Genomic DNA, 18,824 nt, shown 5'->3' with positions numbered 1-18,824 from the left:
GCTGAGGGCAACGGCGGCAGCGGCACCGGGGACAGCGGCACAGACACGGGCGGCTCCCGCCTCAGAGCCACCGCTGCGGCCAGCGGCGGGGCCGGGAGGAGAACACACACCAGCGACAACATCAGCCGTGTCCCCGCTGGAGACACCACCGCGCTGACCAGCTGGGACCATGGGCAGAGAGTCCAGGGATGCCACCATTGCCAGCAACAGGCCACCAGGAGAGCCACCAGTGATGGCACCAACAGAACCAGCAGCAGCAGGGCCATCAGAAATGGCACAGCAGGGACATCAAGCAATGGCAGCAGTGCCACCATCAGCAGCACCACCAAGAGAGCCCTCAGTGCTGTCATCAGTGCTGGCCGCCAGTGATGCCACCCGAAATGGCACCAGTAGGCCCCTGAGAGCTGTCCCCAGTGTAACTGCACCAGTGCCACCAGCAGGGCTCTGGGCAGTGCCCGGCCCGTCCCCACGGCCAGCAGACACACGGACAGGCTGAGGGTGGGTACAAAGTGCCTTTATTGCCAGGGCTCCCGCGGCTGGGCCCTCACGTCTGCAGCTGCAGCAGCGCCGGGGCCGGGGACCGCGGGGGCTGCGCCCGCCCGTGGCAGCGCTCCAGCTCCGCCAGCACCGCCAGCAGCCGGCTCAGCCCCTCAGGCAGGGCAGCGTCTGCGGGACACGGAGCGACAGTGACAGCCCGCAGCGCCCTGGGGCCACCCCCGCCACCACAGTTCCCCTGGGGTCACCTCGAATCACCACAGTCCCTGGGATCACCCCAACCACCACAGCTGCCCTGGGGTCATCCCTACCACCACAGCTCCCCTGGGGTCACCCCAGCCACCACAGCCCCCTGTGACCCCTGGGGACAGCTCCCATCCCCAGCAGGACCCCAAACCCGCACCCACCTTCACCGCGGGGTCCGTTCTGGGCGTGCTCCGGCTCCAGCAGCTCCCAGTATTTGTCCCTGGGGAGAGGAGAGGGCCGGGCCCGTGGCAGGAGGGGAAGAGGCTGCCGGGGCCGTGTGGGGGTCCCGGGGCAGGGCTCACCTGAGGGTGTTCCGGAGGCCCTGCAGGTGCTGGAAGAGGCGCTGAGCCTCCACCGCGGGCTCCAGCGGGTCACTCCAGTCCTGCAGGGTGACGCCGTGCCGGGTCCGGTCGCATCCCAGCCCTGCGGGACAGCAGTGTCACCGCACGTGGGGACACCCCAGCACGCCCCCGGGGCCACCTCCCTGTACCTGTCCTGTCGCGCTGGTGGCAGCAGCTCCATTTGTCCCCGCGGAACACACCGGGGTGGTAGGAGCGGAGCACCCGGGGGTTGTTGCCGCACACCTTGCGCAGGGCTGACAGCCACTGGTTCAGCTCGTTGACACACTGCGGGGTTGGGGACACTCAGAGCGACCCCGGGCAGTGCCAGCGCCCGGGCTGTCCCCACCGCTCGGGCTGTCCCCGCCGCACCTTGCACTGCAGGTAGGCCGTCTCCTGCTGCCCGCCCGAGGCCAGATAGACCACCTGCATGACGTGCGAGCTGCCGAAGCTCTTCTCCTCCACCTTCTCGGCCGCCAGGATGTCGCCCAGGGCGATGGCACCGATACGCTGATGGAAGAGACACACACACACAGGGGACACAGGGGGTCAGCGCCACCCTGCTGCCGCCCCCCGGCCCTCCAGCACGCCCGTACCTCTGCTCCGGGGCTCTTGCCGAAGCTCAGAGACTCTCCGGTGAGGCAGAAATGGAGCTTCTTGCCGGCGGCAGCAGCGAGCAGCGGCCCCTTGCCCCGTGTCTTGTGCACAAGGAGCAGCCCCTCCTTCAGCACGGCCGGCGGGGGCCGCCCCTCACCCTCCTCCTCGCCCTGCTCCTCCTCCGTGCCCACCAGGCGGGTGATGAAGTCCCTCATGCGGGCGGTGCCCTGCTGCAGGGCGGGCAGCAGCGGCGACAGCCACGTCTCTTTGGCGCGCCCGGCCGCCGGCTCCATGTTCCCGACCAGCTGGATGGCCTGGGGACCCCGGCAGTGGCAGCGTCACCCCCGGGACACCCGGCTGGCCCCAGCGAGAGCCAGCCGGGCACCCCAAAGCCCAGCCCCGGTGTCGCACCTTGGCCAGCAGCAGCAGCGTGCGGCTGGTCCGAGCGTCCGCGTGTGTGGCCCTCAGCTGGAACAGCTTGGGGGTCATCACGGCCGGCGAGAAGAAGCGCAGGCACAGGAAGCTGGTGACAGCCACAAATTTGGCGTGCTGTGACCACCGAGGGGGTGCGGAACACACGTGAGGGTCTCTCCCAGCGTGGGACAGCCCCACAAACAGCGATGCACCGGTGGCCGGGGCTGCTGCTTGCCCAAGAGGGGCACCACACCCAGAGAGCGCTGTCCCCTGGGGATGTCCCTGTTTGATCCCGCTCCATCCCCACCTGGTGCTCGGGGAAGCGCTCCCCGACGCGCTGGAAGAGCTGGCGGAACGCGGCGCGGATCAGGGGCGGACACGCCGGGGCCGACCTGACGATGGCGTCCAGGAGCTCGCCCAGGTAGGACTGGAGGTGCTGTCGGCCCTGCTCGATCACCTCGCCCTCCGTCTGCACCCGGTGCAGCCCCGAGCACCTGCGGGCACCGCCACTGTCACCCCCAGCGCTGGGGCCAGCCCTGCCCTGCCACCCCACGAGCCCCTTACCCGACGTCTTTGATCTCCACCTTGCCGGGGTCCAGCTCCACGTATTTCTTCTCCTCGAACACGCGGGTGATGATGGGGCCCAGGACAAAGTGCAGGTATGGCATCCCTGTCACCTGCCGAGGGACCACACAGGGGACAGGGATGGGCTGCAGATTTGGCACCGACACCCCGGGGTCAGCCAGTGGGTTTTGTCCAGCATCCCACCCCCAGGGGAAGGCACAGGCACAGCAGCCCTCCCAGTTCTTCCCCTGGAACAGCCCAGGGGCAGGATGACCTGGGAAGAGCAGGTTTTGGGTGGTGTGGCACCTTGAGGAAGGACTCCATGGACTTCGAGGCCAGAGAGTTGCTCCGGAACAGAGTGTTGGGCTCACCTGCAAAACAGGAGAGGGGCCATGGCCTGGGGGATGGCCACAGGTCAGCCCTGGGCAGCTGCATGTAGCATCCCATGAACTCTCTCTCTTTGGTCAATCCCCAAGCCCTCAGGGATGTTTCCAGGGATGTTTCCTGGGGATTCCCTCCCCAGGAAACATTAACTGCTTACCATAGAGTTATCCGTCCCAAAGGGAAAAACAGACTACCCCATGCACTTGGTGTCACAACTTCCTCTGGTTTCTCCTTTCCCTGTCACTTGGCACCCCACGGGGGCAGCACCCGCAGCTGCAGTCATGGGGGTCATTCCCAGAGGCTGTGCCCTGCCCCCCTGGCCATTTCCATGGGGCTCATGGGGATTTCCTAACCTCAGACCACCTGCTCCTCCACCAACCTCAGCCCATGAACTGCTGGCATGAGCCCAACAGATTCCACATTGTGATGGCTGAGTCTCAACCATCACTCCCAAAAAATCCCCACGAAAAGCCCTGGAGGTTTTGCAGCCCCAGGAGATGATAAGGAAGCCTCCAGGTCCACTTCCCATTCCAGCCTTACAGGGCTTGGCCAACTCCAGCTCAAAGAGCAGGTCCAGGAACTCCTTGACCAGCCCCTGGCCCAGGAAGAGTTTGACCAAGTTGATGGCGACCTCCTGCCGGCACTCGGCCGTGGTGGTTTCGTCCAGGAGGGTGACCAGGTGCACTTGGCCATCCTGGAGGGAAGAGGCACCATAACGTGGCAGCCCAAGGCAGGCACAGAGCTGGGAAATGTGGGTGCTCCAGCAGGGCTGGGCATGGACCCCTCACCTGGCGCCCCGACTTCACCTCCTGGCACAGGAGCTGCACCAGGGGCTGGTAGCAGTGGGAGGGAAGAACCGTCTCATCCCGAAGCTTCACCTGCAGCTGCAGCGAGCCCAGGCTGCCCCGGCACCTGCAGGAGCACAGGGAGGGTGCGTGGGTGGGGGCATGGATGGAGGGATGGATGGACATACAGATGGATGATGGATGGGTGGATGGATGGATGGGTGGATGGATGGATGGGTGGATGGATGGATGGATGCATGGGTCATGGATGGATGGATACTTCACCCAGCAGGAGGTGGCCCAACACCCCAGGCTACCCCTCCAAAGTGATGATGCTCCCAGGAAAGTCCCCCTCCTTAATGCCCCTGAGGGCACTGGGACCACCCTGAGCCCACCCCAACACCCTGTGCCAAAACTCACTCATCCTCTATCGGCTTGGATTTGTCTGGCCACAGCCTGAACCACCCCTCCTCCTGCCCGGTCGCCTCCAGCCCCTGCACGCTGAACACCACCTGGGAGGGGAAGGCAGGAGAGGGCTGGGTGTGCAGCTGGGCAGGATCCTTGGCAGCACTGGAAGGGTTTGGGGCTCACCTTGCCCAGGAAGTCGTTCCTGCCGACGAGGTCCCAGTCCCACACCTCCACACAGAGCTTCTCCCCAGCAGGCTCGGCCAGCTCGAACTCGAAGGTCTCGTTCCAGCGAGGGTAACAGGATTTCTTGACCACCTGCAAAGGCAACAGCTTTGTCCCTTTTGCTGGGTGGGTCTGTCCCTCAGGGACACCAGGCTGGGGACGCTGGGGGACAGGGATGGCTCCGGGTTTCCCCGTGGGTGGATTCCCCCTGCAGCCCTGGCAGGCTGGGCATGGCTGCAGCTGCACTCACGGTGCTCTCCTGTGTCTTCCCATTGTAGCGCAGGCGGACAAAGGGGTCGGAGGCACCATTCCGGTCCTTCCTGGCCAAATCCCTGCCAAGAAGAGGGGGAATTTACCAGCAACCTCCCAAAATACCTACATGCACCCATGACACCCCCTCCCCTCTCAGGGAATCTCAAGATATATGTCCCAAAAACCTGCAGATGAGGTAGATGCTGCCCCAGCACCTGCTGGGTGATGAGGAGGGTGCTCTGCACCCAAAGGACCGGATACACCAGGGAAACTGAGTCATGGAGCAGCACGCATGTCCTAGCTGCACACACAGCTCTGTCACCCTCGTGTCCCCTCTCACCTGGCCTCCAGCACGGAGCAGCGCAGCCGCCGGCTGCCCTGGCTGCCCAGCACCTCCACCCGCAGGTGGATCTCCCCCTGCACCTCCTCATCAGGGTCCACCTCGCTGAGGCTCATCCAGCCGCTGTATCCTGTGGGAAAAGGGGCAATCCCCACAAAGGGGTCATTGGGGAACCCCTCAGGACCAGCCTGTCCAAAGGGTGGGTCCCTCCTGGGACCCTCCAGCCACCTCTCCCCTACCCTTGGGGTGCTCTGCCAGCATGTCCCGGGTGATGCAGACCTTCCCAATGATGTCATCACGGCTGGAAAACAAAAGTGGGAAGCAGGACATGGCATGGGATTGGTCCCCAGGTAGGACAGCCCCCACTTTGGGGGATCCTGGACAGGGGCCACCATGGTGTGTCTGTCCCCATGGAGCACATCAGCCACCCTCTGCTGCCAGCTGGACAATATCCTTGGGAGATAACTTCACCCATCTGTGTCCCAAAGGCCAGGGCAGCATGGCCAGGTGTGGATTCTCTGGTGTCAGCACCAGGCTGAGCATGCAGGGAGCCAAAGCCACCAACGGAGCGCCCAGGCAGAGCCCCCAGCACACCTGAGGGCATGCAGAGAGCCACAGCCACCAACAGAGTCCCCAGGCCCAGCACCCAGCACACCTGAGGGCATGCAGGAAGCCACAGCCACCAACAGAGTCCCCAAGCCCAGCCCCCAGCACACCTGAGGGCATCCTCATCCATGACGTAGATGGAGATGCTGTGGAAGCCAGGCTGGAGCTGCACCTCATATTCCTCCCCCCAGAACGGGGACAGTGTCTTCCACACCGTGGCAGTCCTGTGGGGCAGGTGGCACTGGTGACATGGGGGATAGGGCTCCCTCTCAGGGGTACTCTCTAGCCCTAGGACCTTCCCAGCTTTTGGGGACACATGGCTAGGGGCAGCACCCAGAGTTTGGAACCTGGCTGGGGCAGATATGACTCTCTGTCCCTGTCCTTGTCCTGTCTTGTGACACAGAGGTAGAGGGGAGGGGGCCATGAGCTGTTGATGCTGCTGTGTCTGCAGGAGCACCTCAGCCCAAAGCAGGGAATAATAATAATGAATGATAAATAATAATAAATAATGATCTTAACAATAATCATAACAATAATGTGCCTGCAGCAGATGGAGACACCTGCCAGGAGCAAGGTTTGGGGCTCCAGCAGTTTTAGGGACAGCCAGGGAGCTGGGCCACCCACCTGATGATGGCCTCATCGTCGATCTTCACGATGCAGTAGGGGTCACTGCTCCCTGTGCTGGAAGGACAAGGGACAGCTCTGTCAGTGCCACCAGCCACAGCCTGGCCACCACCCAGCCCACAGGACTCTCCTGGTCGTGGGTGACCAAAGCCTCCAGCCCTGGCAGCCCCCACAGAGCCTTGCAGAGCCCAAGCCCTGAGGGTGAGGCTGGGGAGCAGAGGCTGCCAGAGGCTTCCACAGGGGCACTTGGCCACAGCTGCCAGCACAGGGTGACCCTGGCCTGGCCTCCAGACCGGGGACACTCCTCCCTGACCATGTCCGGCCACTGTGTCCTGCCAGTGCCAGAAGTGGCTTTTCCTCTTCCACGCAGGAAGGCAAGGAGCAAACAAACCCCACCCTTTCCCCAAAACAGCTTCAGGCACCTGCAGCCAAATTTCACCCACCAGGAGTGAGGCCACAGCAGCCTCCTCCAGCCTCAGGGTGTCACCAGACCCCCAACACTCCCACAGGGATGGGGACAGCCCTAGGGACACCCCCGGGGATGCAGAGGGTGTGAAGGGCAGCCACCACCATGCTTTGACCGTGCTTCCTCCCTGGGGACAACCTGAGTCATGCTTGCCAAAAAATAATCACAGTTTTACAGCTTATTGCCCTGCTTCATCAGAAACAGAGTCAGGGGTGGGGACTCCAGCCAGGGACAGAGGAGCCAGGACCTGGGGGGTGGCCAAGGTCATGGAAAGGTTGTGGCTCCCATCCCACTGGCACAGAGCAGCTTGGAGCATGGAGAACTCATCAACACCAACTCCAGGGGCACCTTCAGGCAGTGTCCTGGGGAAAGGGAGGGTGCACAGCTGGGGGGACCCCAGGCATCGAGTGATTTCCACATCCCAAATCCAGGGAGGCTGAGAGGCAGCTGCTGGGGGGGATTGAAAGGGCTTTGGGGAAAACTGAAAGAATTTTCTTTGGAATCCAAAGGGTTTTTGGGGGGACTGAAGGAGTTGGAAGGGACTGAAAGGGTTTGGGGGGACTGAAAGGGGTTTTGGGGGAATCAAAAAGGGTTGGAGGGGATTGAAAGTGTTTGGGGGGACTGAAAAGGGTTTTGGGGGATTCCAAAGGGGTTGGAGGGGATTGAAAGGGTTTTGAGGGGGACTAAAAGGGGTTTTGGGGGACTGAAAGGGGTTTGGGGGGAATCAAAAGGAATTGGAGGGGACTGAAAGGGCTTTGAAGGGGACTGTAAAGGGGTTTTGGGGGGTTCCAAAGAGGCTGGAGGGAGCTGAAAGGCTTTGTGGGGCTCCCTGCCCCCTAACACTGCAGCAGGGATTTCTCCGGGCTGTGCATCCCGGGTACCACAACAACATCCCCGCTCCCAGGAGCTTCCACCCCTGCGGCCCCGCGGGGCTGGAATGCAGCAGGGTGCCAAGAGCCGCTCCCGCTCCATGCCAGCCCTGCCGAGAGGGTTTTTAAAGAGAGGATTTTTAAGGAGAAGATTTCTAAGGAGAGCCGCGGGTGAAATGCCATCCAGCAGAGCCCCTCGCTGACATTTCCTGCCTTGTGCAAACCACGGGCGATGCCGGGAGCGGGCAGGCGGAAAGGCAGCAGCTGCTGCCCGCTCCAGCTGCGCCCGGCAACGCGCGGTGACAGCGGTGACAGCGGCAAACCCTTGTCCCCACCGTGGCGACATCCAGAGCGCCGGGAAGCCACCGGGGCACGGCGTGTTCCAGGCATCCAAACACAGGATGGGCTGCGGGAGGTGCCGAGTGAGGAGAAATCCCCTCTCCAAAGGCTCCGCCCGCGCAGCATCCCTGTCCCGGGATGTCACCGAGGGATTGGTGGCGCGGTGGGTGCGGGGCTGGCTGGGGCACCGCGCTGCGTGCGGGGAAGGAGCTGGAAAGGGGAAGGGCTTTGGAAAGAGGAAATGAGCCCAGACAGGACTGGGAGAAGGGGGAAGGAACCCGCAGCCACCCCTCCGGCAGCAGAGCCGCGGAGGCATGGAATTAAAAATTAACTGGTGGAGGCAGCAGAGCTGGTCTGCCCTGGGGGGTGGTGAGAATAAATAAATTAAAAAAAAAAAAAAAAAGAACTAAAACTGAAAGAAAAAATAGAATGAGGAATTGAAGGAAAATAGAAGAAAAAGATAAAAGAAAAATAGAAATAAACATCAAAGAGAATTAAAGTAGAAAAAAAATTTTAAAAGAAAAATAAAAGAAAAAATGAATAAAAAATTTTAAAAATAAGGAAAAATTAAAAGAAAAATTAAAAGAAAAATTAAAAGAAAAATAAAAAGAAAAATTAAAAGAATAAAATAAAAGAATAAAATAAAAGAATAAAATAAAAGAATAAAATAAAAGAATAAAATAAAAGAATAAAATAAAAGAATAAAATAAAAGAATAAAATAAAATAAAACAAGGAATAGTAACTGAAGAAATTAATAACAAATAAGTGAAAAAAAAAGGAAAAAGGGCAAAAATGAAATAAAAAATAATTTTAAAAATAATGAAATAAAAAGTTAAGTGAAAATACTGAAATAAAAATAGAATAGATTGAATAAATTAAAGATTAAAAAATGTTTGCGTTATTTATTATCCTAACATTAAAATAATCCAATAAAATAAATAAATAATAAAGCAGAAATTCAAATAAAAGAAAGTAAACGTCACAATAAAAATTCGATACTAAATAAAGCAAATTTAAAAATTAAAAGCCACTCAAAAAAATCAGGCAGACCCTTTCCCTTGCTTTCCTGGGATAAAGACAGGGGGAAGATTTGGGAGCCTCAGCTGGGGGGAGGCTCCCGTAATTCCCTAAGACAAATCCTGTGGGATCTGGGGGTTCCCCCCGGGGATTTGGGGGTGCTCCATCACCCCTGGCTGCTGCCAGCAGGCTCTGAGCTGGGGACACCCCGCGGAGGGAACTCCCCGGAGGAAAGCAGCGATCCCTAGAGCGGTGCCAGGGCAGGGAACCGGATCCCCCGGGGCAGCGGGGAGGGGGCCGGGGCAGCCACGGCCAAGGTCGCGCTCGGGTTTCCCTCCCCGCTGTCCCAGCCCAGCGCCACGTCCCAAAGGCACCGGTCCGGAAAGCTCCGCTCCAGGCGCTCCCAAAAGCCAGAACCTCCCAAAACCCAGAGCCCGCCCGTGCTGGGTCAAGCTCCGGCGGGGAGTTGTGCCAAGGGATTTAAAAATCAGGCCCTGACACACGGGATTTAAAAAAAGAAAAAAAAAAAAAAAAAAAGTCATGTTTCTTTCCTTGTTTATCCTCTTTTTCCATGACGGCTGCAGGGATTTTTGCTGGTTTTCCGGCTGTCGAGCGCTCCTCAGCAGCTTCCCGCTGCCTTGGTGGCGGCTGGGGCCACCCCGGTGCTGTCCCCACATCCCGCCCCATAAGGACCAGAGCGATGAGGAGAGAGAGCACCGGGAATTTCTGGGAGGGAAATCCCGAGCCAAGGGCTGCCCCCGGACCTCAGCCAGGTGCGATGGAGCCGGGGATGGGGACACAGCCCTGGGGCAGCCCCTGCTCCTTTGGGGACGGATGTACCGGGTCCTGCTGCGCGTCCGGGGGTCCCTGCGAGGGTCCCTCTTGGTGGGGACAGCCCTGCCCCGTGGCACCCCAGGGGGAGCCCCCAAAGTGGGAGCGCTGCTTGGGGTACCCAAAACACGGCTGGGGGCATCCCACAGCACGGGGGGAAACCTCAACCCCATCCCGGGGGGTGTCCCCAAATCACAGCCCTGCTGAGGGAGCCCCCAAAGCGCCAAGAACTGCTGGGGGCACACAAAAATGTCCTGAAGGGAACACCCAAAGCCGCACTGGGGGAACCCCCAAAGCAAGGAAACAGCAAAGCCATCCTGGAGGAACCTCCAAAGCAAGGGGGATTCCAAAGCCACCCTATGGGGAACCTCCAAAGTAGGTGCACTGCTGGAGGGGTACCCCAAATCCACCCTGAAGGGAACCCCCAAAGTAAACACACTGCTGAGGGGGACCCTAAAGCCACCCTGGGGGGAATCCTCAATGCAGGGCGACTCCAAAGCCACCCCGGAGGGAACACCCCAAGGGGTGACACCCCAAAAGGGGATCCTAAACCCACCTGGGGCTGAGCCCCTAAACCTCATGCATGGCTGGGGGGCCCCCAAACCATTCTGAGCAAGCTCCCGAAGCAGGGAGGAGGCTCCAAGGCCACCCCGAGGGTGGTGTCCCCATCAGGGACCTGTTGGGGGGACGCCCCGCTGCCCCCCTGGGAAAGCGGCGAGTCCCTGGGGATGCCCCCGCCCCGAAGCTCTCCCGGCCTCCGCGGGGACACTCACATGTCCTTGGCGGGCAGGTTCCTGCCCTCCACGATGCGGATGGAGAGGGCGCTGCGCCGGGCCATGGCGGGCGGGCGGGCAGCGGAGCCGAGCGGAGCCGAGCGGAGCCAAACGGCGCCGAGCGCGGCCTCGAACCCGCGGCCCCGCGCACAGCGCCCATGTGCGGGCCGGCGCCGGCGGCCACCAATCAGCGCGCGGGGGCGGGGAAAGGGGCGTTGCCTGGGGCGCATCCGCCGCGCCCATTGGGTGATGCTATCGGCTGTCGGCCAGGGGGTGTGGCCTGCGCAGGTGGGCGGGGCCGGGCTCCCCGCGCTGCCGGGGTCCCGCGGGGTCCCCCCGGTGTGTCCCCGCTGTGTCCCCTCGGCCCCCTCGGTCCCGCTCTGTCCCCGCTGTGTCCCCTCGGTCCCCCCGCTCTGTACCCGCTCTGTCCCCGCTGTACCCGCTGAGGCCCCTCTGTGTCCCCGCTGTCCCCTCGGTCCACCCGCTGAATCCCCGCTGTGCCCCCGCTCTGTCCCCTCGCTGTGTCCCCGCTGTCCTCTCGGCCCCCTCGGTCCTGCCAGCCCCCGGCACCGCCCGCAGCTCCAGGGCAGTTCAGCCCCAGCCTGCCCAGCCCAGCGCCCGCCTGGATTGGACCAAACCCACACCGGACCCCTCCGTACCCCCGAACTCGGGGGGTGCAGTGCTGCTCTGCACCCCAAGCCTCCAACATTTTACTGATTTTTAACCCGGTTTTTGTTTGTTTTTAAAGTACTGCAGAGCACCCGAGGACAGGCGGCATTTCTGGGCGCTTGGCGCCCTAAAGAGCAGCGGAGGGCCGGGGAACCCCCCCATGGCGAGACCCACCCGGGCTCGGGGACTCGGCCGGCACCCACAGCTGGGGCTCAGGGCTGTGCCGGCCGAGAGGGTCCTTGGCATTTCCGCCGCGGGGACATTGTGGGGACGCTGCGGGGACACGCTGGGAACACGCTGTGAACACACCGCTCTGTTCCTGCCGCGCTGCCCCTCTGCCTCCCCCGCACAGGGGACAGCAAGGGGACAAGGTGCCGTCCCCGCCACCACCCCACGAGCCTCTCCATGTGCCATCCCCAGCCCCAGAAGCGGTGGGGGACGCATGTGCCACCTCCAGAGACACACGGGTGGCAGATGACACAGGTGACATCCCCCGGAGCCCTTTGCAGGTGAAGCATTGTTTTATTTACGGGGTGTGGGGCGGAGAGGACCCGCGATTGCCGGATGGAACCATCGCTCCGCTGCTCCCACGCTGCTCTCGGCAGGAGTTAATCGCTGGATTTGCTCGATTTCCCTTGGCCGGGCTCCACGGAGGCGGCTCCGGCAGCGGGGGGGGCAGGTTGCTAACACCCCCCCCGGGCAGCACAAGCACAGCCCCGAAGGGCGCTGTGACCGGCCGGGGGGGTCAGGGTGATGCTGCCCTTGGCGTGGCGCCTGCGGGGAGAAACGGGGCTGGTAATGTTTGTGTGCGATGTGCACAGGTGTATTCACACACACCTGGCCTTGTACATGATGTGTACGGTGTATTCACACACACCTGGCCTGGTACATGATGTGTATGATGTATTCACACACACCTGGCCCGGTATACGATGTGTACAGGTGTATTCACACACACCTGGCCCGGTATATGATGTGTACAGGTGTATTCACACACACCTGCCCCGGCTCCACCCACCACGGGATCATCTCCAGCCCCAGCGGGGTCTCATCCTGCCCGGGCTGCAGGATCAGGGCACTCCCAGCCCTGAGATCAGGACCAGAGACCCAAATCCCGCTGGAATGATGGATCTGGTCCCTTCCAGCCCTGGTACAGGATCAGCCTCCCCTCCCCACCCCAGCCGGCCCCTAACCAGTGCAGGATCAGCCCCACATCCCCAGATCGGGATTAGGGACATCCCTGGGGTAGGATCAGCCGCACATCCCCCAGATCGGGCTCAAGGACCAATATCCCAGTGCAGGATCAGCCCCACATCCCCCAGATCGGGATTAGGGACATCCCCGGGGTAGGATCAGCCCCACGTCCCCCAGATCGAGCTCAGAACCACCCCCGGTGCAGGATCAGACACCCCGGGGTGCCGCTTCCCTTTTGGGCTCTCCTGGCTCCCAGAGGACCCCGAGCTGCACCCGGGCTGGGTTGGGTCGTTTCGGGCTGCAGGAGCCCCTGCTCTGGGCTCGGTCAGGGAAGATCATTGTAGGATTAAAGGGGTTGGAGGAGCACCCCCCACAGCCGCCCCTCCCTCCCGGGGCATTTCCGTGCCCCTCACCCCAGCACCAGGGCTGGGGTCGGGCTCCCCTCGCTGCCCTGCACCCAGGGGAATTTCCCCCATCCCAAGGGGGCACAGGTGGCACCGATGGCCCAGCTGGGTGTGGCAGCGGCTCCACTGTGAGCATCCCCGGCCGCGCCCTGCTCTGTGCAGGAGCTCTGTGAGCGCTGGGGCTCACAGTGGGGCACGGGGGACCCTGGGGCTTTCCGGGGGTCACAAACAGGCGGCACAGCCGGGCACAAAGCACGGGAAAAGCCTTTAATGTCCCCAGGGCGGCGGGCCGGTGTCAGCACGGGGAGGGAGCTGCGGGTGACATTTACCCCGCACGGGGACACGCGGGAGGGGCGGCGGGGGCTCAGAGCCGGGCGGCCGGCTGGTCATAGACGTGGTGGGTGTTGTAGCGCCGCACCGTCACCGACTCCGGCTTGCTGAAGGTGCTGCTGCCGCACGAGTCCGAGCTGGGGAGGGAAGGCGGGGTGAGGGGTGAGGGTGGGGACCGAGGGATGGCGGTGTCACCCTCTGACACCCGGTGTCACCCTGCCCAGCGCGCCCAGGGGGTGGCACTCACCCGCAGAAGACGAGCGTGGCCACCAGCGCGGCCAGGAGGATGGCGAGCAGGATGGAGAGGATGGCGGTGATGGCGATCATGCCCGCGCTGTGCCCGCTGCCCGGCGTGGGGATGCTGCTGGGGGATTTGGCTGGGGAGAGAGCAGGAGAGGGAGCAGGATGGCGGGATGGAGGGACACACAGCCCGGAGGGGCTCAGGGTGGGTGACCGTGTGCTCGTGGGTGTCCACCCCACGTGCCATCACACCGTGCACGGGTGACACCCGCGGCAGAGCCCTGCCTCAGTTTCCCCTCACCCCAAACCACTGCTGCTCAGCATTCAGCCCCCTGGGAGCGCCCCACAGGCCCAGGAGCGCCCCATATCCCCCCTGTGGGGGCAGGACGAGCTCCAGTACCTGTCCTCAGCATGATTGGCTTCGACCAGGCTGTCTCGGCCACGGGCACAGAGCCCTCCAGGGCGAGGAACTTCACCCTGAGATGGAAAGGGAGGTTGGCCACGGTGCCGTGGGCCGGGGGCTGCCGGCAGCCCTGGACGGGGGCAGGTCCCAGGGCAGGCTCACCGGTAGGGCCCGGGGCCGGGCAGGGGCCCATTGCACGTGGGTCTCGATGCATCCTTGGCACAGCTGGTCTCGCTGCCCACCCGCAGCACCGTGATGTCCCCGGCGGGTTTGGGGCAGGGGTAGCTGTCCAGGGTGGCGTTGAGGGTCATGTAGGCACTGACGGACCCAGGGAAGCTCTGGAATGCGGTCTCGGGAGTCCCCGGCCCCGCGCTGTTGTTGAAGTTGGATATTTCTGCAGGGATGGGGATGGAGATGGGGATGGGGGTGAGGAGGGACTTGGTGGGGGGTACAGGGACCCCCACACGCCCCCTGCCCTGGGCTGCTCCCACCTACCCTTGTCCAGGGCCACCACAAGCCAGATGACGGCATTGCCGTAGTCTTTGAAGGTGCAGCGGGGCTGGTCCAGCACGAAGGTGGAGGCGGTTGTCACCCCCTCCAGCTGCTCCAGGGTCAGGGCTGGCCTGGGCCCCACCTCGACTGCGGGGGGAAGCCGAGGGGTTGCGGTGGAGGGCGTGGATCCCCCGCTGCAGCCCCGGCACCGAGGCTCTGACCGGCAGCGGCGGTGCCGGGGCTCGGGGTGGGGACAGGAGCAGGGACAGGGGGACAGGGACAGGGGCAGGGACAGGGGCAGGAGGCAGCTGAGCCCTGGGATCTCGGCAGTGGGGCCCCCCTCACCTCGCACCCCCAGTGTGGGCTCAGACACGTGTTGCATTAAAAGAGGAAGCAAAACCACTCCGTGCTCCCAGCCGCGGGGGAACACCCGGAGGAGCAGAGTGGGTGACACCAGGGACACTTGGGATGGCACCCGGAGCGGGGGGGCATCAGCTGCCCTACGCCTCCAGCTTCAGGGGAGCCCTGGTGGCCTCAAGTGGGAGCCCACACTGTGCCAGTCAACCAACATCAGACACCAGAGACCGGCACCCAGAACAGGACCCAGAAAAGGGGGCACCAGCTGCCCCACACCTCCAGGCTGATCGGGCTCTGGTGCCTGAGCACGGGGGATCCCCGCGGTGCCCAGGGCAGTCCCGAGCCCGTCCCGGTGCTGTTGCCGGACTCACCGATGCCGTGTGCGGCGGGCAGGAGCAGGAGCAGGAGCAGCAGCGGGATCATGGTGCGGGCGCCGCGGTGCCGAGGGCGGGAGTGCGGGAGCTGCTGCGGCTCCGCGTCCCCTGGGAGCCGCCTGTGGTCACCATCCGCCCACATTCCTGCAGCGGCCGCAGCCCCGTGGCAAACAGGTTGGGCTCGTTTCCCCGGCAGCTTTTGTTATGTTTGAGCGCCCGCCGGTGAGGCGTGCTGAGAACCGCTGCGTTTGTGGCATGGGTGGGTGACGGCGTCACCCGGCTGGAGGGGATGTCCCGTGGGGATGCGCCCGTGGCATCCGGACCCACCCGTGGCAGCAAATGTCACCCAAACTGACGCCAAGTGCCACCAAGCCAGAGCCCCAAGTGGTCTTTGAGGTCCCCCACCTTCACAGTCCCACCCCGCGTGGCCAAAGATCAGGAGGACACAGCTGCAGATGGAAAATCAGATTTTACTTGTCAGGACGGCTCATGTCTAGTGGAAGCTGTCCCCGCCTGTGGCAGGGGGGTTGGAACGAGGTGGTCCCTTCATGGTCCCGTCCAACCCAAACTGTTCCATGGTTCTCTGACACGGAGCCGGGGGCTGGGGGGCAGAGGGGCCCAGCCCCGGGGGGCTGCAGCCGGGGGCCGGGGGGATGTGGTGGGTCCTGTAGGATCTGCGGATGAAGGCACCGCTCCCCAAGCCCCGGTGGCACAGGGAGCCCCACACCTTGGCCCTGCGGGGACACAGAAACAGAGGCATCAACTGGGGTCTGTGGGGCTCTGCACCAGCCACCCCCAAGGAGCCTTTTCTCCTGCAAACTACGGCAAAGCCCCAATTTAGGAATAAAAAGGCTTTTTCAACGTTAAAAAGATCATCATTCCTTTGCTGATGGGGTTGCCGATTTTGGGTGTTCTCCTGAGGCCCCTGCGGACACTCCCACCCCCTGTACCCCCCGTACCCCCCCGTACCCCAGGGCTCCGAGCACGGCGGCGGCCAGCGCGGCCCCCAGGCTGGCCAGGATGGAGGCGATCACCACCAGGGCGCTGCCACGGCGAGCGGGAGCAGCCTCGATGGTGCTCGGGCTGAGGGCTGGGAGGAGGCGGGATGAGGGATGTGGGGTGGATGCGGGCTCGGGGATCGCTTCTCCCCGCAGCTTTTGGGGTGATGGCACAGGGCTGATGCTGGTGCCACCACCCCAGCCAGGGAGGTGCAGGGGACCCGCGGCGCGGGGGTGGCAGCGCCAGCAGTACCTGTGCGCAGGAGGATGGGCTCGGACCAGCGCGTCTCCGCTTTGGGGCCGCGGCAGCCCATCAGCAGGAACTTCACCCTGCCGTGGGGACGGGGCTGATACCGGGGGGGCGAACAATCCCCGGCTCCAGGCGAGTCTCCCCAGCCGGGATTTGGGGCTCCTGGCCTTACCTGTAGGGTCCCGGGGAGGGCAGGGGCCCATTGCAGGGGTCCTGTCTGTGCTGGTCCCTGCACGCCGTGTCACCCCCGACCCGCAGCACGGCCGGGCTCGCTGCCGAGCACGAATACGCGGCCGCCGCCGTCTCCAGGGTCATGTAGGAGCGGGCAGCGAGCAGCTGCTGGTACGGGGGCACCTCAGCCCGGCACTGCGGGTTTCTGAAGGTGGCTGAGGCTGTGTGGCACAGGTGATGGGTGAGCGGCTGCGGGGAGGGTCCCCGTGTCCCCTGCCATGGGGGGGACGTGCCGGAGGCCGGAGCAGCGAGTGCTCACCGTTGGCAAAGGCCACCGCCAGCCAAACGGCGTCGGAAGCATCGGCGTGGCCGTCGAAGATGCAGCGGGGCCTCTCCAGCGCGAAGGTGGTGGCGGTGACCTTGCCCAGCAGGGCCAGGGGGGGCACTTGGGGCACGTAGGGCAGCCGGGCTGGGGAAGGGGGCAGTTAGCGAGGGGAACGCCCCAAGGGGTGACGCCTCAAAAGGGGATCCTAAACCCCCGTTCTGCACTGCTCGAGTGCCCGACCCTGCATCCACTCTGGTGCTGGTGCACGGGAATGTCACAAGGTGCCAGCACTGGTTGGGACCCCCCAGCCATGCCCAGCCCCATAACCCCTCCCTGGCACAAACCCCTCGCAGCCCCCCCAGGCCCCGGTCCCCCTCTGCCCTGTCCCCAGGGAGTCACCCAGGTCCGCGGCTGCCATCCCAGCCAGCACCAGCAGCACCCACGGCAGCTCCATGGCGTCCTCCTGGTGCTGCTGGATGCGCTGTCCCGCTCGGCTCACCCCGTCCCACTGCCGAGGGGACGAGCTGCCCCCAGTGCCCCCGCAGCAGGGACCGCCTGTCCCGGAGCCGGACCCTCCCAGCCCCGCATTCCTGCACCGGCTCTGCCGGCCCGGCCAGAGCCCGCGGGCAGAGGGGACAGCTGAGCACCCCGAGTCACCCGCTGGTCCCAGACCCGCTGGGAACCGTCCTGCGGGACCCCCGAGGCACCTACGGGGAGTCAGGGCACAGGACAGTCATGTGAAAGGGGAAACTGAGGCAGAGGAGGCACTGGGGCGATGTTCCAGGATGGACTGGCAGGACTCACAGTCTTTGTTGGCGCTATGGGGGCAGCCAGGCCCGGAGTCACCATGGACCCCCACTCGCCCCACCAACACTCAGCTCCCTGCGGATGCCGTGTGCCCACCAGGGCCCCGGAGCCAGGGGCGAGCCCGTGCCCGACTGGTTCGGGTGCCGCCAGCCCTGCCCCGCGGGCAGGGAAGCGCTGCGGAGCATCACACCCGAACCAACCCAAACGCAGCGTTCAGGTGAACGGTCCCACCCAGCGGCAGGGGCGCGGGAGCCTTTTCAGCTCTGGGCCCACCCCACGCTGACATTTCCTCATCTCTCGTAGCCCTTCCAAGCCCTCGGGACGGGGGCAGGGAGCGGGAGCCCCCCAGCGCCGCTCCCTCTCCCGTGTTTGCCAAGGGGAGCGGCTGCCCGCTCCCTCCTGCGTGGGAGGAGATTCCCCCCCCTTCCCAAGGGGCCGGGACCGCGCCTTCAGATTAAGTGGAAATGGGGCATTCAAAGATTATTACATCGTGCAGCTGCAGAGGGGAAAAACAGGCGCAGCTGCAGCCTCTGTCCCTCCTCCTTCTCATCCTCCCCTTATCCCCCACACCTGTCCAGCAATGCTTGCCCCGGGGACCCCCCAAGTTCCCCCAGAGCCCTCCCTGGCGCTGCCCGGCCGGCAAGGTGCCAGCAGCAAGGTGAGGGGCAGGGTGGGTGACGCAGGGGACAGTGAGTCACAGTTTCAGCAGCTGCCGGTACCCAGCATAGCTGCGGGGTCACGGCTGGGCTAATAATAACCAGCCCGAGGCAGATGAGCCATCCCTGCAGGGCTGGGACAGACACCCCCCCCCTCTCCTCTCCCTGGGGCTCCAGCTGGGGCTGGGGGACACAAGGCTTTTGGTCAGATGTGCCTGGGAGCATCATAAACATTTATCTGGGGCTCTGTCCCCTCCTGGCTCCGAGAGGAACCGTGGTTATGGTTTCACCCCAGCTTTCAAAGCATCTCCCTGAGCCTCCCACCACGCCTGAGCACCTGGCTCTGCTCCCTTCCACCCCTTGGATCCCCCTGCCACAGGGGCAAAGCCACTTCGGGCCCAGCACAGAGAGAACAAGGATTTTAGGAGATGTGTCCAAATCCAGGGCAGTCAGGGATGAGCTGCTGAGCTTGGCTGGCTCAGCAGAGCCCAGTGCCCCTGCCCTGGACCAGCCCAGATGCAGGGAGGCTCCAGCTGATTCACAGCCAGCAGCAGCTGCTGGCGATGCCTTAGGCCAGGCTCAG

At 63.5% G+C, this 18,824-nt stretch overlaps 2 protein-coding genes across 3 annotated transcripts; both read right to left on the bottom strand.

The window, feature by feature from the left end:
- Positions 1 to 498: 498 nt before the first annotated feature.
- LOC129129199 (ras GTPase-activating protein 4-like) lies at positions 499 to 10,723 on the bottom strand. 2 transcript variants are annotated; one of them, XM_077188724.1, is made up of 20 exons: positions 10,572 to 10,723; positions 6,276 to 6,332; positions 5,762 to 5,875; positions 5,285 to 5,346; positions 5,046 to 5,175; positions 4,704 to 4,785; positions 4,415 to 4,546; positions 4,244 to 4,335; positions 3,827 to 3,950; positions 3,579 to 3,732; positions 2,961 to 3,025; positions 2,655 to 2,767; positions 2,398 to 2,584; positions 2,088 to 2,225; positions 1,676 to 1,990; positions 1,452 to 1,589; positions 1,232 to 1,367; positions 1,044 to 1,164; positions 903 to 961; positions 499 to 666 (listed from the first exon to the last, which is right to left on the bottom strand). In XM_077188724.1, the coding sequence occupies exons 1-20, from the start codon at positions 10,634 to 10,636 to the stop codon at positions 545 to 547; spliced, it is 2,406 nt and encodes an 801-aa protein (XP_077044839.1). In that variant the 5' UTR covers positions 10,637 to 10,723; the 3' UTR covers positions 499 to 544. The 2 variants fall into 2 exon arrangements, with proteins under 2 accessions (XP_077044839.1, XP_077044838.1); XM_077188723.1 differs by lacking the exon at positions 3,579 to 3,732 and having other exon boundaries at positions 2,655 to 3,025.
- Positions 10,724 to 13,137: 2,414 nt separating this feature from the next.
- On the bottom strand, positions 13,138 to 17,770 carry LOC129129405 (uncharacterized). The gene is made up of 13 exons (XM_077188904.1): positions 17,647 to 17,770; positions 17,375 to 17,485; positions 16,773 to 16,922; positions 16,455 to 16,674; positions 16,286 to 16,362; positions 16,004 to 16,124; positions 15,681 to 15,768; positions 15,032 to 15,230; positions 14,307 to 14,450; positions 13,974 to 14,205; positions 13,809 to 13,885; positions 13,416 to 13,545; positions 13,138 to 13,305 (listed from the first exon to the last, which is right to left on the bottom strand). The coding sequence occupies exons 1-13, from the start codon at positions 17,768 to 17,770 to the stop codon at positions 13,203 to 13,205; spliced, it is 1,776 nt and encodes a 591-aa protein (XP_077045019.1). The 3' UTR covers positions 13,138 to 13,202.
- Positions 17,771 to 18,824: the final 1,054 nt, after the last annotated feature.

Source organism: Agelaius phoeniceus, chromosome 20, assembly GCF_051311805.1.
Source record: "Agelaius phoeniceus isolate bAgePho1 chromosome 20, bAgePho1.hap1, whole genome shotgun sequence".
NCBI classification, from domain to species: Eukaryota; Metazoa; Chordata; class Aves; order Passeriformes; family Icteridae; genus Agelaius; species Agelaius phoeniceus.
This window is presented reverse-complemented; position numbering and strand designations above follow the sequence as displayed.